Consider the following 17,576-nt stretch of genomic DNA (forward strand, 5'->3'; position numbering starts at 1 on the left):
GCCTTAAACTTAAGTTCGACCTGAAAACTCCATCAGGTCGAACTTGGCGATAGATTTACAAAGATGCCAGTGCCACTCAGTAAATCCAGCATACACCGTGTCGGTGGTTGTAATATTAAGACCCTGTATCACACATGATGAATTAAATGGGTCACAAACTGTTCTCTATGGGAACTATTAATGGACCATTCGTCCACTACCTTGTACCTGACTAAATAGACTCCGCTTTTCTCCTTTATTCCATTTTCACAATGTTATTATCTGGATCCATTGCTCACTTAGTGGTGAATTCTGCTATACCAATTAGCATCTAGCATACAGTATCCTTATACTTAAACTATCCACCTATCCAAGAGGTTATCCCTCATGCTTACATTACAGTATGGTAAGATTGTACACGTACCTTTTAGGCAGAGACTTTATGAACTGATCAACAAGTTTTTTTTCCAGAGCTAATGTAAAACTGGGAGTGTGGCTTTGTTCTTCCTTCATCCGACTTGTAAGAGCCTTGTCTGTGCCTTTATCTTGACCCTACGATATATAAATAGAATTATAACATAAATGAGGACAAGGATTAGATTCCATTGTGAATGTTAAAGAATGACAGGAGAAAAGTGATAACAGGATTAGTTATCATGAACACCAAATCCTATATTCTACTAGATTAGTAGTTGAGGAATACTGCCTCAACCAATCCATTTTATAAAATCTGTTCTCACAAAGGGAGGGACCTGGCCAATCCTGTGTCCATAGTGGAAGAATATAAAATTTCCCTCAACAACTTTTTCACTCAATTTCATCCTCCCTCCTACTATGTAATATCCAACTACTGTACCTATGTGACCTATATTCTTCACTAACTTTGTTTGTTTTCATACAAATGCTTCTTTCCCAATAATTATTCTCCCTTCACATCTACTGTCAGAATTGCCCAGGTTAGGGTCCTTGTCAGGCCTCACAATTAATGACTTAAAATCCATTGCGGTTTTACGATGAGTTAGAGATTGACAGATTGAAATTGGGCCCTTTTTTCTGGGTAAAATACTTGCTCTATGATCCCACCCAAAGGCCTGGTACGAGTTAACGTTTTCTTGACTGAACCTTTTTTTTATCCGAAACTGCACCAGACTGCACCCCCTTGCTCCATTGTTGTATGTCATTGTTATAATAACTCGAACATTCATGTGATTAAGGTTGGGAGGCATAAGTATAAACCTGCACTATATGCAGATGGCGGCCTCCTATATTTCTCACAACCCCACATCTCGTTTCCCTCTCTTATTCAGTAATTTGAGAGTCACCTTAGTAATTTTAAGATAAATTAAAGCAACTCCAAAGCCCTGAACATTTCCCTCCCTGCTCCTGAAGTACTATATATAAAGGATCATTTTCCCTTTCAGTGGAATTCCACGGCAATAAAATACTCCGGAGTGATAGTCCCAATGGACCACTCAAATCTGTGTTCTCTAAACTACAAACTGCTGTTAGAAAAAACTTTTAAGGATGTCTCCTATTACCAAAAGAAGCAATTATCATGGTTTGGCCCTAAAGAAGGATATATTGCCACATTTCGTATATATTTTTCAGGGAGTTCCAATCTTGCCCCATCCTCCTTTTTTCACTCACACTGCACAGTGATGTTACGTTTTGTAAGGGGCACGTCTTAGCCGTAGGCTGGAAATTCTTCATCAACCTTAGACTTTCAGTAGGACTGCAAGATCTTAAATTGTACCACCCAGCTTCAATATTAATCCCCTTCTTGGATGGATTGGCATTACCATGACTCTTCTTGGCAGTGGGTTGCCTTGGAGTAAGACTGATCTTTGACTCCTTTAAAACTATTGCTTTGGCTACCATCGCTAGTGACAACAGCAGCTTTACTCTCTACTTTCTTCCTACGAGACTCCTTATCAATATGACAGGGCCTCCTCCAATGGCAGCCTTTGCAAACAAATATAATATATATGGCTGAAATTTCCACTGGAGGACTGGAGATGCTATCACAAATCCTGTATTGTAAAGATCAATTATCTTAAAATATCATTCTTGCCCAAAATCTTATATATTCATATGTATAATCTAAGTTCATTGATAGAAGAACAAATAAAACAAGCATTATTGAAGCAAATGGTCATGCAAAACCACACATGAATCTCCGACAAATACAAAACATTGTATGCAAGCAAACAGACTCAATTCAAGGATTCACGGACCATGAAACAATTGTGCTAAGCAGTACATGAGCACAGGTGATCTGTGTGGGACCCGCTTGAAAGAGACAAAAGTTAGACGTGGGGTTGGGGAGGTGTGGGCAAGGGAAAAGAAAGCAGAAAAGATGAGGGAACAATCACTTCCCAGGACCAATATTTGCAAGGGTAGAACTTAGAAATGTATTTTCTGAAACTCAATGGTTTCCTGGTATGTGGTGGAGCAGACCTCTCTTGATGAAGAGAATGGAGCCCAGCAACAATTATTGTAGTGATATATTTTTAGAAACGCCCATTTAAGTTCCCAACTACATTTTGTAGACAGTCTCAGCAATGTCATTTTGTTTTCTCTGGAATGGTAGAGCAGTAAAATAATATACCCAACTATCAAGCTGCCCAGGTGACTTAATTGACCATTTTTTGGACTCTATACTGTGGCCATGCCACTGACAGACGGCAGATGTTCAGCAGAATAAAGACCACCTTCTTTCTCTAGTGAGAATGTCTGCGTTAGCACCTCTTTAGAATTCATTAGGGTTTCCTTCTTCAGAATTCTTCAGATATTTCCAGTTGTCACCGACTCCTAGAACTCCTAAATGGAGACCTATTGTCTGAAATATTTCCATGCCAGATTCCCCATTTCAAACATTTGCTCTGGACTGGTTACTTTTCATCTTCTATGGGGGCTGCACAGGGGTTGGGGACATGTAGCAGGTATGGCATTCATGCCCAAGAGGATCTGAAAGTGTCCTTGGGAGGCATTAATTACTCCATAAAATTGCAGTTATTTTACATACCTATTAGAAACTTATCATTCTCTTATCTAAACGTTTTTGGAGGATTTAGACAATGTAGTGGGACTGCCCACCACAGTGCAGCGTCTTTACGGTCATGGTGATAAATATTACAATTCTGTCACCACAAGAAGAAACTGATTGTCTACCAATAACAAAATACATTTCTTTCAATGGTGGTAAAATCCGTTTTCACGTTCCCGGCAGCAAGCAGAGATGTTATAAGGTTGAGCATTTAAAATATAAATTAAATGGATTATGATATAATTGTAAAGTATTTCCAATGGACAGTGTATTTTTGCACATACAATTCTCTCTCTCACCTTCATAAACCAGAGAGCAGCCTGCACCGCAGCCTGGTCAGTCATGCTCATTGATGTAGTCTGTGTTAATCTAGATTTGATTGCTGATCTCCATGCTCCGCTCATCCAAGGAGGTCTGGTTTTAAAGAGGTCACCTGGAATGCAAGTTGTTTTAGCAGTGAGGAAAAGAGGACAGTGTAATGTACTCTACATCTGCGTCTGTGCAGTTTTTTGCAGTTTTGTAACAGATTATAAACATGGGAATGAAGGAAAGCTACAGAGGCTCACGATAGGTGTTATGTACATAATGATACGGGAAGTCAAAGGCTACATTACCAATATTTGCATTATGATAACTATGTTTAGTCATTGGACTAGCTTGGAACCAACCACCATTTTTCTCCTTACACAAATGTATAAAAAAGTTATAAATCCATAATAATAATAATCTTTATTTATATAGCGCCATCAACTTCATTATCCATTATACTAAATAATGGGCTTCTAATCTTCAGAGTCTCTTACATTTGTTCTGGTCAATTTTTAAGTTGAAAAACTCAGACAATAGTAAACATCCATCATGTGATGAACCCAGGGCCAGATTATATTGAAAGCACCCTGGGTGCAAGCCCCGGGGCCCCCAACACTGCAGGAGAAGCAGGGGCTTCCACCACAGCTGTAGGTTTGGACTGCCAAAACTACATAAAACACTGCCTTACTAATGTTGTATTTGTGAGGGTGTTGATGGTGAAGTGAGAGATGTGATTTCAGCATGCCCAGGAAACAGCTGACAAACCCTGGAGGGGCAGACCAACTGATGGGGGAAAATGCTGGGCTAGAAGTGAGAGGAGCTTAACAGAAATGAAGAGGTAAAGCCATCAGGAGACTGAGAGCTAGACATGTAAAATACATAGAATTCAAACATGAGTTAAGAGTTGTGAGATATTTGTTATTGTTGGGCCCTATTGACTAAAGTGGCTACTGTGGGAACACAGTTACTTTATTTGCTCCAAAAGGTGGGGGGCCCTGTGACTATATTGGGTACTGTGTCTGCATAGTAGCTATTTTTGTTGTGGTGGTGGTGGGGGGGCTATTTTCATATTTACTACAGTTAAGCCATCGTTATTATATTGACTACTAAAGGGGGGATTTTTACTTTATTGGATAATGGGAGGGGCACTATTACTATATTGACCAGTTGACTAGTGTGGGAATCTTTGTGCCTATATTGGCTACTTTAAGGGCCCTGTTCCTACATTGGCTACTGTGGCTGCACTGTAACTGCATTGGCTACTGTGGAGGAACTGTGACTATATTGGATAATGTGTGGGTATGATCTCTAGAGTGATCTACAGATCATAGTGATCTCTAGGTGAGGAAGATGGAGATATTGCTGTTAGAACATGAAAAGAAAAAAAAAAGAAAATGAAAGAAACTCTTCAGTTCAAATACTTAAAGGGGTTATCAAGTAAGGAAAAGTTCTACAATTTTCAAATACAATTTTCCAATATACGGTTTTAAGCTCTTTTCTTACTGTCATTCTATATGAAGCTTCATTGTTTACTTCCAGTAGATACAAATCTGGCCACGGTCTTTACTATTATCAGTCTCTGTGATAATAATGGCTTGGGCACCCGCCTGTCCGTGGACAGATTTCTATCCACTTGAAATAAACATAGAAGTTTTCTATCAAATGAAAGAAAGCAGAGATCTAGAAAACCATGAGGATTTGATACAGAAAGTATATTGGAAAATTGTATAAGCTTTCAGTACTCAAACTATATCAATTGTTGAAACACCAGATTTACAGTAGGTGCCGGTATTACCCTTGAACTCATAAACTCTGCAGCATCTCTCCTGTTCTGTGATCTTCTCCTATGAGAACAGCCCTGCACTACATGGAGACAGCCCTACGTTACATCAGATTTATCAGCCAATATCAGACACTGTGAAAATTTGGTGCAGCAGAGCAATCGCTTCAACCAACTGGTTGGTTGAACATTATGTGTTATGAACACACTAAAATGTAACATCTAAGACTCTATACCTGGTTACACTTTCACTCTGTCACTGGGGAAAATTTTTTTTAGTCTGGATCTACAATTATAAAATATACAGTTTCGACTTACATACAAATTCAACTTAAGAACAAACTTATGGACCCTATCTTGTATGTAACCCGGGGACTGCCTGTATTGTTGATTATGAAGTCGGTCTTTATGTATGGGTTTGGGACGTCACCACCACGCTGCAGTGCGCTCACTGCATGTGGGGGTTTCCCATTCACATTTACTGTTATTGGGTACTGCGTGTCTCTTCTTGATCTGTATGCATGCACTCTTCAACTGAATAAACCGTATTGACTATAAATTTGGTGCAGTACTGTCTGTCTCAATCTGTTTGATTTCGGCCATGTATCTATGTAGTAATCTTGGTGCTGGTCCTGTAATTATGTAGTAATTTTGCTTCTGGTGCTGTTTATATGTAGGAAGCTTGATTCTTGTAAAACATCTTGTAGAAATCTTGGTTCTGGTCACATATCTATTTAGTAGATCTGGGAGTGTATCTATGGTAGTAATCTGGGTTCTATGTCGTAATCTTGATTGTGGTAACACATCTATATAATAATGTTGGATCTGGGACAAGTTCCAATAGCCTATGCTATGCTGATTTTACAAATTTCCTTTGTTAGCAATCTGAATGATTTCAGTATCCAGATGTGGTGTGGAGGAAGGGAAAAATGCATGACTATGGCATTATTAAAAACATAGCATAGGCTATTGGAACCTGTCACCAGCTTAAAATCACATTCGCTCTAAAAAAAAACATTTGTTTATCTTGGGACAATAATATATATATTATTATATATTATATACCCAGGTAAATGGCTGGCTGGGGGTGTTGGAGCATGGCTTCTGGTGGGTATTAATGGTTTTATATTTCTTTGCGTGTCTTACATTATGGCTTACATGTAACCCATCCCCTCCAATTGTGGTGTATATTGTGATATGTTATGATACCAGAGACTAGCATATTTGCTCCCTCTCAGATATTTTTCACACTGTCCGGAATTATGATTTTATGTGTATCTCTTTTAAATGGGGTGTTTTTAACTCGTCTTTTGTGATTTGATGTAATTAAAATGAATAAAGATTGATTTTTGTATCAAGAAGATTCATTGGCTTCTATAATTTCTGACTTTCATGAGGTATTGTGGCATAAAATGGCTGACACTGTTTGATGGAAGGACAGTTCTTTGAGGTACACTCACCCGTCAGAAATTGTCAACCAGTAACCTGTGGCTACAAAGCTATCCTAGATGAGGAGAGACTGGTGGCAGAGATTACACTAGTTTGAGGACTGTCTGGTGGCAGAGATTGCACTAGTCCGAGGACTGTCTGGTTGCAGAGATTGCACTAGTCTGAGGACTGTCTGGTGGCAGATATTATATTAGTCTGAGGACTGTCTGGTGGCAGAGTTACACTAGTCTGAGGACTGTCTGGTGGCAGAGTTACACTAGTCTGAGGACTGTCTGGTTGTAGAGTTACACTAGTCTGAGGACTGTCTGTGGTAGAGTTACACTAGTCTGAGGACTGTCTGGTGGTAGATGTTATACTAGTCTGAGGACTGTCTGGTGGTAGAGTTACACTAGTCTGAGGACTGTCTGTGGCAGAGATTACACTAGTGTGAGGACTGTCTGGTGGTAGAGTTACACTAGTCTGAGGACTGTCTGGTGGTAGAGTTACACTAGTCTGAGGACTGTCTGGTTGTAGAGTTACACTAGTCTGAGGACTGTCTGTGGTAGAGTTACACTAGTCTGAGGACTGTCTGTTGGTAGATGTTATACTAGTCTGAGGACTGTCTGGTGGTAGAGTTACACTAGTCTGAGGACTGTCTGTGGTAGAGTTACACTAGTCTGAGGACTGTCTGGTGGTAGATGTTATACTAGTCCGAGGACTGTCTGGTGGCAGATATTATACTAGTCTGAGGACTGTCTGGTGGCAGAGTTACACTAGTCTGAGGACTGTCTGGTGGCAGAGTTACACTAGTCTGAGGACTGTCTCGTGGCAGAGATTACACTAGTCTGAGGACTGTCTAGTGGCAGAGATTACACTAGTCTGAAGACTGTCTGGTTGTAGAGTTACACTAGTCTGAGGACAGTCTGTGGTAGAGTTACACTAGTCCGAGGACTGTCTGGTGGCAGATATTATACTAGTCTGAGGACTGTCTGGTGGCAGAGTTACACTAGTCTGAGGACTGTCTGGTGGCAGAGTTACACTAGTCTGAGGACTGTCTGGTGGCAGAGTTACACTAGTCTGAGGACTGTCTCGTGGCAGAGATTACACTAGTCTGAGGACTGTCTCGTGGCAGAGATTACACTAGTCTGAAGACTGTCTGGTTGTAGAGTTACACTAGTCCGAGGACTGTCTGGTGGCAGATATTATACTAGTCTGAGGACTGTCTGGTGGCAGAGATTACACTAGTGTGAGGACTGTCTCGTGGCAGAGATTACACTAGTGTGAGGACTGTCTGGTTGTAGAGTTACACTAGTCTGAGGACTGTCTGTGGTAGAGTTACACTAGTCTGAGGACTGTCTGTGGTAGAGTTACACTAGTCTGAGGACTGTCTGGTGGTAGAGATCATACTATACTCAAAGCCAGGCATAAGAGAAACCTCTGTGTGTGCTCTCTCTATGATAGACATAGATATGTCTATAAGAGGATAATTCCTCATTGTTGTAATTAATGATATTGGTTGTATAATGACATCATCGCTTGGCATCCTTCCTGTCAGGAACCAGGGGTAGTGGACCCACTGGGTCACCACGGACAATGATGTTAGACGACACCTGTGAGCGGAGTCTAAGTGGCACTCGGTTTTCACCAGATCCCACCGCGAAGCGGGTTGGACTTGCTGCAGCATGGTACCACCAGATCACTACACAGGTGCGACTTTGTCCACAGTGGCGGCCATGGCGCAGTACAAAGATGTATAGCAGAATCGGAGTCATGGACAGGCAGGAGGTCAGGACAGACAGCACGGGATCAGAGTCAGAGATGTAGCGGAAGGTCAGGACTCGTAGCATGGGATCAAAGTCAATAACAGAACCGGTTTCACAACAGGAAATCACAATACAAGCACAGGGCATCAGACAAAGCTTTCCTCGAAGGCTATGAGGCACAAAGATCCGGCAGGGGACACAGAAAGGAGCAAGATATTTAACAGAATTGACAGCCGGCCAGCGCCAATTATTGGTGCACTGGCCCATTACATCTCCAGAAGCCGGCACGTGTGCCGTAAGAGGCTTGGGCATGCGCCGGACCGCTGGAGCCAGCGCTGGTTCGAGGGAAGGTGAGACTAGCAGTGGGATCCGGGGAAGCAGGGAGGGGCACAGGTGAGCCTGTGACCATGGAAGTGGGTCGTTGGAGCACCCGTGACACCTCCTCCTGTAAGTGCAAAAACCCAGGCTGTGTTTCAAGTGTCTCAATCTGACATTATATACAGAAGCCCATATATCAGCTACCTGGTTTCCTGTAAGTATGTCTAGTGAGATGACATTGGGGGAGATGTAAAATAAGATTAAAAAAAATATCCCTTCTTGCACTGTGACAATAAGATATCCTTAGAATAAGGCTTCTTACGTTTCTCCAGTGCCAGCCTTTCATGAAGCATTCTCCGTAGCCATTTCTCCTGTAGTTTTTCTTCCTGTTCCTCTTTATTCTCCTTTTTCTCATTTAATGTGCCATATGTTTCAGCCGCTTCCCTTGGTGTCAGATAATCAAGGCTGCAGGCACATGAAATATAATGTCTCTTCCATGCACTATACTCATTGTCTGCAGGAGTATATGGTAGAAACCAGCCAAACTTTGTACACTTTGGCATCCATAAGCAATCCTACAAATAAAAAAAACATCTCCATGGTTATGACACCACCAAACTTACTAGTTAGATCTTTGAAATGAAAGCCCAGTGTTCTTGTGGTGAAGGCATGTATAAAGCCCTATCTCCATCTCTTTTCAAGCTACTTTGGAATGATGGGGAGGCCCACTGTATTTACTATAGTCTCCACCAGAAATCTGGTGGAGATTACAGCTAAACAGATCTGACCTAGCGGAGGTGGCTTCCAGATGTACTAAAAGAAGATTCTCAGTAGATCCGTCTGCAGAGCATCGGGAGGGGGGAATATTAAGACTGGCATAGATTTAATAGAGAACATGCAGGTCAGAGACTTTAGCTTGGGCTGTCTGATTTGTATTGACTTGATGAGTAAAATGAACATGATAACAAAGCATACAAGCAGAATATTTATAACAAAACTATTGATATCACACCTTACCTGTTCAGCAAGGAATTTCCAGTGCCAACAGACTTGTGCTGCAGAACACAGGTCATGAGGATTCAGGAAAGATAAGATGTACAGTGAAAGAATCCTGGGTAAGATTGTTGTAAAATCTACCTTGGTAACAGGAACCTCTTCAGTAAACCAGTCCTGTACAAATCTGTGAGACAATGATTATTCTATAGCTTTTTTGCCCCCTTATACATAGGAGTTTTTCTGCCAAAATCTGCAACTTTTTAAAACATCAAGGCATAAAACTTAATACTGGAGTCGGAGATGGTATTTTTTATCACGACAGCCCGGTTTTTTTTGGCTGTGTTTGTAGTTTGTGGTACAAATGCGGTTTTGCGACTTTCCTTTGCACCAAATGAACATAGGACAATGCAAAGTCACTTTGACTTAGACCCTGCTTGCACCAATTTTTTTTTATTGCATAGAATAGTTTTCACAATTGGACTGAATACAGTCAATGTAATTGACACTATTAAAAAAAAAAAACCCTTTGTTATTGAGCTTTGCTCTTTTCTTACTTCAGCTGTGACCTGCTGCTCCTTGTAAGAATGGCGTGTAGAAACTGTTTGCGCTGCTTATCTGTCCATAGATCATACCAGTGCCCTATGAGATTAACTCTTTCATTAAATAGCTGCAAAGGAAAAGTAAAAATGGAATGAACAACTTTCCTTTTATCATCATTTCTTACTTATGGTTATGTAAAATTTTCTTAACTTGTCTTTATCAATAATTTCCAATTAAATCCACAAACATAATAAATAAAATCACCAATTCAAAACGATGACACAAACCAATGGAAAAGGGAAAAATGTAATTAAGTAGTTTCTACTAAATTCTCTCAAAGGTTGGGCAATCGCCCAGAGCGCCTCCACTTTGCCCATTTTTCTCAGACAGCCGGTGACGTCAGGTGTCTGTCTGCAGACCCCCCACATGTGTGTGATTTGCAGACAGCCCACTGATGTAACCAGCTGTGGAGGGGTTAATATTGAGTGGCCGGGGAGCATGCATAAATAGTGAACAGCGGAGCCATGAGGCGCTTGTGTGAGCCTCAGGCTCATTTACATATTTTTATAAAGTTGCTTTCTCTGGAAAAAAGACAAAAAAAAGACAGTGCCATCATCACCTAGAGCACTGATGGCAAACCTTTAACCCCTTAAGGACGCAGCCTTTTTGTAGCTTAAGGCTCAGCCCGATTTTTTGGATTCTGACTTGCGTCGCTTTATATGGTAATAACGTTTGAACACTGTTACTTATCATTTTTTGATATTCATTTTTTTGTGGCCAGTTTTCATGCACATCCCCGCTATTTAGCTCATGTTATACATTGTCCATAGGGATGTGAGGCTAGTCAGTCCATACATCAGTAATTATACTGTTTAGCCTTATCATCATGTTATCTTTACTTAACTTCTATCTATAATTTTTGCATTGCCGTCTTTCAAGTGGCATAACATTGTTACTTTTATGGCTATGGAGCTGGTTGATGGCTTGTTTTTTGCGGTACATGTTGTACTTTGCACCAGTATCATTCTGGAGTACATATGTTTTGTGATCACTTTTTATAGCATTTTTTGTGGGATTGAATAGGTAAAAATCATAATTTTTGAAGCGTTTATAACAGTTTTTTTTAACTGTGTTTATCGTGCAGGTCCAATAATTATTTACTGTTATTCTACGGGTTGTTACGGACGCGGTGATACTATATATGTGGGGTTTGTGTTATGATTTGGACTTTTTTTTTTGTTACATGTCTCTTTATATGTTATGGGGCTTTTGGGCATTTTTATTGATTTCTTTCTATATTTTTTATTGAATACCTTTTTTTTTAACTTTTTCCACGAACATGAACAAGCAATCATCTGAGTGGTTGTTCATGATAATACTCTGCAATACTGATGTATTGCAGGGTATTAGCAGTGTCAGCCTATGCACATGCACAGGCTGACACTGTGCCTGAAAGATGACGTCACTGACGCCATCTTACAGGCAGTTCTTAAAGGCAACACTGGGGTCCAGATCGGACCCCAGTGATGCCACAGCAACGATCCGCGCCCCCCGAAAACGGCTTGGGGTGGGGGTGCAGTCCCAGTTAAAGCAAAGTTAAATGCTGCAGCCATTACACGCTGCTGACCGCTGCATGTAATGGGCTGAACACCAGCGATCGGAGCCCCGTGTTTCCCGATGCAAGTTCGGCTCATATCTTGAGCTCAACCGGCATCAGCTCTGCGTCGATATATATATCAGACGCTGAGCGCTAAGTCACTGCACTCAGCGTCTGATATATCGGACGCTGAGCGGGAAGGGGTTAAGAGACCACATCCCACTTATTTACCATCAAGTGCCAACATGACAATTTAAACAGTAACTTACTGCTTCCTGTCCTTCCACAACATTCAATCATATCGGCCCCCTGAGTACAACAATATACACTCACCGGCCACTTTATTAGGTACACCATGCTAGTAACGGGTTGGACCCCCTTTTGTCTTCAGAACTGCCTCAAATCTTCATGGCATAGATTCAACAAGGTGCTGGAAGCATTCCTCAGAGATTTTGGTCCATATTGACATGATGGCATCACACAGTTGCCGCAGATTTGTCGGCTGCACATCCATGATGCGAATCTCCCGTTCCACCACATCCCAAAGATGCTCTATTGGATTGAGATCTGGTGACTGTGGAGGTCATTTGAGTACAGTGAACTCATTGTCATGTTCAAGAAACCAGTCTGAGATGATTCCAGCTTTATGACATGGCGTATTATCCTGCTGAAAGTAGCCATCAGATGTTGGGTACATTGTGGTCATAAAGGGATGGACATGGTCAGCAACAATACTCAGGTAGGCTGTGGCGTTGCAACGATGCTCAATTGGTACCAAGGGGCCCAAAGAGGGCCAAGAAAATATTCCCCACACCATGACACCACCAGCCTGAACCGTTGATACAAGGCAGGATGGATCCATGCTTTCATGTTGTTGACGCCAAATTCTGACCCTACCATCCGAATGTTGCAGCAGAAATCGAGACTCATCTGACCAGGCAACGTTTTTCCAATCTTCTACTGTACAATTTCGATGAGCTTGTGCAAATTGTAGCCTCAGTTTCCTGTTCTTTGCTGAAAGGAGTGGCACCCGGTGTGGTCTTCTGCTGCTGTAGCCCATCTGCCTCAAAGTTCGACGTACTGTGCGTTCAGAGATGCTCTTCTGCCTACCTTGGTTGTAACGGGTGGCGATTTGAGTCACTGTTGCCTTTCTATCAGCTCGAACCAGTCTGCCCATTCTCCTCTGACCTCTGGCATCAACAAGGCATTTCCGCCCACAGAACTGCCGCTCACTGGATGTTTTTTCTTTTTCGGACCATTCTCTGTAAACCCTAGAGATGGTTGTGCGTGAAAATCCCAGTAGATCAGCAGTTTCTGAAATACTCAGACCAGCCCTTCTGGCACCAACAACCATGCAACGTTCAAAGGCACTCAAATCACCTTTCTTCCCCATACTGAAGCTCGGTTTGAACTGCAGGAGATTGTCTTGACCATGTCTACATGCCTAAATGCACTGAGTTGCCGCCATGAGATTGGCTGATTGGAAATTAAGTGTTAACGAGCAGTTGGACAGGTGTACCTAATAAAGTGGCCGGTGAGTGTAGTTGAAAGCAGGACAAATTCAGATATCATTGTAGCTTCTCTCAAGGGTCTCTCTGTACAGGAAGAATCATGGGGCCAGCAAGGGGAGCTCAAATGATAAGCTGTCCCTGTTTACACCTTCTCACTCTTTCTGCAGTTCCAATCAGTCAAGGATATGTCGCCTTAAAAGAGGGTTGAGAGCAGAATCTCAAGTTGTCTGGGACTGCAGGAAGACTCAAGTCCTGTCTGGTGAACTCTGCCCTGGTGTGACAGCCTGTGTGCCCACAGAAAGCGCTCCGAGGACCACCTCTGGCACCCATGCCATTGGTTTGCCATCACTGACCTAGAGGTAACGAGCATGCATAAGAAGACAATCTACCTTAAGTAATCTGGTGGTAGATGTCCTTTAAATAATAACATATCGAAAATGAAAAAAAATCATGTCTCTAATAATACACACAAAAAAATGAGTCATGAATAAAAATATAAATAGCACAAATTAACACATGAGTAAACGATTCATTTTACAATCATAATCAGTGTTCAGACAATATATTATAACACTGTTCATGACTCTTTTAGATAATGTAAAGTAGTGCATGTTCAGCTTATGCAGCAGGGTAAATTTTGTGTGCTTTCAAAATAACTTAAAGGGGTTGTCTAGGTATCCAGAATATTTTATATATGGCTGGGGGAATTTTAAAATAATATAAAGCTTATATTCATCTTATATATTCTTATATTATATTCTCCCGTTCTTGTCCACTTGTGACATCCAAAAAACTAAAAGCTGAAACTAATGCTGTAGCAAGTGCAGTAGCAGTGGTTTGGTTGGCACTATCGGCGTGTATAAACAGAGGCTCTGCAGTGACAGGCCGCATACCAGGTGAATGGAAGAGTGGATACAGGTGAGTAAAAGTTATTATTTTTATAGTCCCCCAGCGATGTTTAATATATACCTGGACAATCCCTTTAACAAGCAGCCATTAATGTCTAAACCACTGGCAACAAAAGCGAGCACAAGGGAAAATGGCTAAATTGTGCCACAAGTGCCAATATTTTGTGTAGTCACACTTACCATATTTTCCAGCACTGTCTTAAATCTTTTAGGAATGGAGTTCACTCAGGTTTCCTAGGCTGCGTCTGGTATCCTCTTCCAATCTTCTGTGAGAAATCAGGGAGCTGGTGGATGGTAGGTCTTTGGCTCATCCACCTTCCATATTTTTAATGGATTTTAGGCATCGGTCATGCTTGGCCAGTCCAGCACCATGACCCTCAATTTCTTTAGCAATGTAGTGGTTATCTTGGAGGTGTGTTTGAGGTCATTATCATGTTGTAACACAGCCTTGTGGCGCCGTTTCCATCACATTTATGGTTTCTTCAATGAATAGTAGCTCCCCAAAGCAAGCAGCACTCATGTAGCCCAAACCATAAACACTCCCAAAACCGTGCCTGACTGTAGGAAACACACAATTGTCTTTGTTCTTCTCCATGGTTGCAAGCTGGATGCCATCTGAACCCAATAATGTTATTTTGGCCTCATCAGTCACCAGAACGTGGTTCCAGTAATCCATGTCCTTAGTCTAATTGTCTTCAGCAAAATGTTTGCAGAGGACAATGTGAATCACCTTTAGTAGAGGCTTACTTTCTGGGATAACAGCTATGCAGACCAATTAGATGCAGTTTAAAGTGTATGGTCTGAGCACTGATTAGCTAAACTCCCATCCCTTTAACACCTTGCCGACCGAGGACGAATTATATCGTCCCCGTGCGGCAAGGGGTGTATGGAGAGAGCTCACGAGCTGATCTCTCTCCATACACAGCGGGTAACAGCTGTATAAAACAGCCAACAACCGCTTGTCACTGCCGTGGTCGGTGCCGGCACCTAACTTACCATTATATGGGCGCCGCCACCTTGGATGGCCGATCGCCGCCCCCTGGAACGTCATCGGAGGGCGGCGATCGGTTGCGATGGCAGCCTAGAGTCTCATTGAGAGGGCAGGCTATTAAAAATCATTGTACAATAGCTATATACTGCAATACAGTAGTATTGCAGTATATAGTATTAGCAATCGGACCCTGCAGGGTTAAATTGCCCTGGAGGATCTAAAATAATGGTAACCCTAAGGGGTTAATCAGCACTCATAAAATGATAAGTTAACCTCTGGGTATGATGTTGACCATGTGCACTCACCTTCTTTGGTGACCATATTGAGGCAGGCTCTGAGTGGAACTGTCTGGTTAATCTGTTCAATGCCGTCGCTCACCATGGCGCAGCTCGGTTCCAGGTAGTTGCCATTCTTCTTATTGATTTGGTTATCTTCATGTAGGGTAACCTTTTTTTTGAGATCCTCAGTTATTTGTTGTTAGGTGCCATCAGAAACCTTGTAACACCAACAAGTCATGACACTGGCTAATTGGGCACAATTTGGCCATTTTGGGGTTTTCTGACTTTTGTTGTCAGTGGTTTCGACATTAATGGCTGTGTGTCAATTGATCACCAAATAGGCACTGTATATTATACAAGCTGTCCACAAACTACTTTACCTTGTATCAAAGTGTTATTTCTAAAATATTTCCATAAACATGAGGGGTATTACTCACTTCTGAGAGATAATGTATTATAATCTACTGTTGAATATGGGGGACAGTGGAAAACTTTGTCTTATATTCCTTAATATAAAGTAATAATGGGGTTCTACTGTGTTTGTTCATTCCAAATTTACATGGAGGGATTGAGAGTAAAATTTTGGTTGGGTTATTCTCATTCAGTCGATCCCAAGTACCAGGTGAATCATATTAGTCAGCAGTAAAGTACAAGAATTTACGTGATTGGGGGAAGTAAGAGGATGTACATGCTAAAAGTTTCTCTGTTACCCCACCAAAAAACTTGTTTCTAGAAGAGTCTACTGTGGACTGGGCTTATCCTCCATGAAAGGAATCTAACAATTGCTTTACCTCCATGCACGCCTGCTTGTTTCCAGCCAGTGCAACAAACCATAGCCACTTCCACACTTCCATGTACCTGCTTGTTGGCAGACTTGCTTGCCTTTGGCGTCCAGGCACTAAATCGTGTTTGGCTGCTCAGAGTTTGATCCGGGTGTATGCCGTCTCTGATTGCCAAGTCTGTTTCTCCACCCTGGAGCCCAAGGCTTTCCAGCTGCCATCGCTTTACACTGTGTGGACTGAGTCTCTGAGTCATGATCTCTACTAAAGACAGAAACCAACTAACAATCAGTATAAGAGATAGCAGACATGGTGTAAGGACCTGACTACCGGTATTTTGAGATTTCAAGAATTTCCCGATTATCAATTTTTCATTTCATTCCAAAAATTCAAATCTTTTATTCCAATAACTGAAATTTTGTTTTACTTCAACTGGCAGAAAGCTTGTTTTATTGTGGGGCGAGTTGTACATTTTATTACTACTTTGGGGCACTCTGTTTATCTCGCTACATAAATAGTTTTATATTACATACAAGTATAAATATTGTGTAGCCCATTAAGAGCATTTTATTGGAAACAAATATATATTATACAAAACTAGATTATACTAGAAAATTACAAGCATTATTAATGTCTTTATAAGGATATTATTATTAGAATTAATATCAGCATATGGATGGTGACATTCATGAAATCTTTCTACCTTAATTGTTTGTATACAGCACAAAGGTTTTGTTGCCAACTGCATTACATGATACTGTAATATAGAAATCAGCACTTAAACCATGGAACAAATCTACAGCACCGAAAGTGTATGAGTATTCTCCACACTCAAAGTGCACATTAATCACAGTCTATCACAGCAGCAAATTATTACAACGGTCTTCAGTACAAGTAAACTTTCTGCACAAGTTACTTTGCTACTACTTTAAGACTAGTGTTACCTCTTTGCGATCCTCTGTGTATTGGAAGGGGTGGATCCGGCTTGGGTTTCCTAGGGGACGTATCAACAACAGGAGGACACTCCCCTGCCTCAGATCTAACATTATGCAATAGCTTTTAGTAAATCTGTTGGCTCGGTGATCAGAGATACTAAGAGAATATCTAGAAGATTACATGAATAATATGTTATACATATTATTCCTCTGTGGCCTCTTTTGCATATCACATATGTCCTCCAAAGTTGTTTTAAAATATAGACATGCTCCAAAAATATTGTAATAACTATTTATTACCTTTAAGATTATTATTATTAGCCAATGTTTACATTATCAGTATTTTTCCCCTAATTTTTATAGGGTTTTCCCATTATAAAAATGTAACTAAACCCTGAAAGGATATGTGTTGTGCTGC

General features: G+C 41.2%; 1 protein-coding gene across 1 annotated transcript in view; it reads right to left on the reverse strand.

The window, feature by feature from the left end:
• ECT2L (epithelial cell transforming 2 like) overlaps positions 1-17,553 on the reverse strand; it is a 34,349-nt gene extending 16,796 nt beyond the window's left edge. Inside the window, exons 1-7 of the mRNA XM_072141410.1 lie at positions 17,168-17,553; positions 16,303-16,487; positions 10,174-10,286; positions 9,641-9,803; positions 8,946-9,198; positions 3,325-3,458; positions 404-531 (exon numbers count right to left, since the gene is read on the reverse strand). Of these exons, the coding sequence (XP_071997511.1) occupies positions 404-531; positions 3,325-3,458; positions 8,946-9,198; positions 9,641-9,803; positions 10,174-10,286; positions 16,303-16,479 (968 nt within the window). The 5' untranslated portion in view covers positions 16,480-16,487; positions 17,168-17,553. The remainder of the gene's footprint in view (positions 1-403; positions 532-3,324; positions 3,459-8,945; positions 9,199-9,640; positions 9,804-10,173; positions 10,287-16,302; positions 16,488-17,167) is intronic.
• Between the last annotated feature and the right edge of the window lie 23 nt (positions 17,554-17,576).

This window comes from Engystomops pustulosus, chromosome 3 (assembly GCF_040894005.1).
Source record: "Engystomops pustulosus chromosome 3, aEngPut4.maternal, whole genome shotgun sequence".
In the NCBI taxonomy this organism is placed as follows: Eukaryota; Metazoa; Chordata; class Amphibia; order Anura; family Leptodactylidae; genus Engystomops; species Engystomops pustulosus.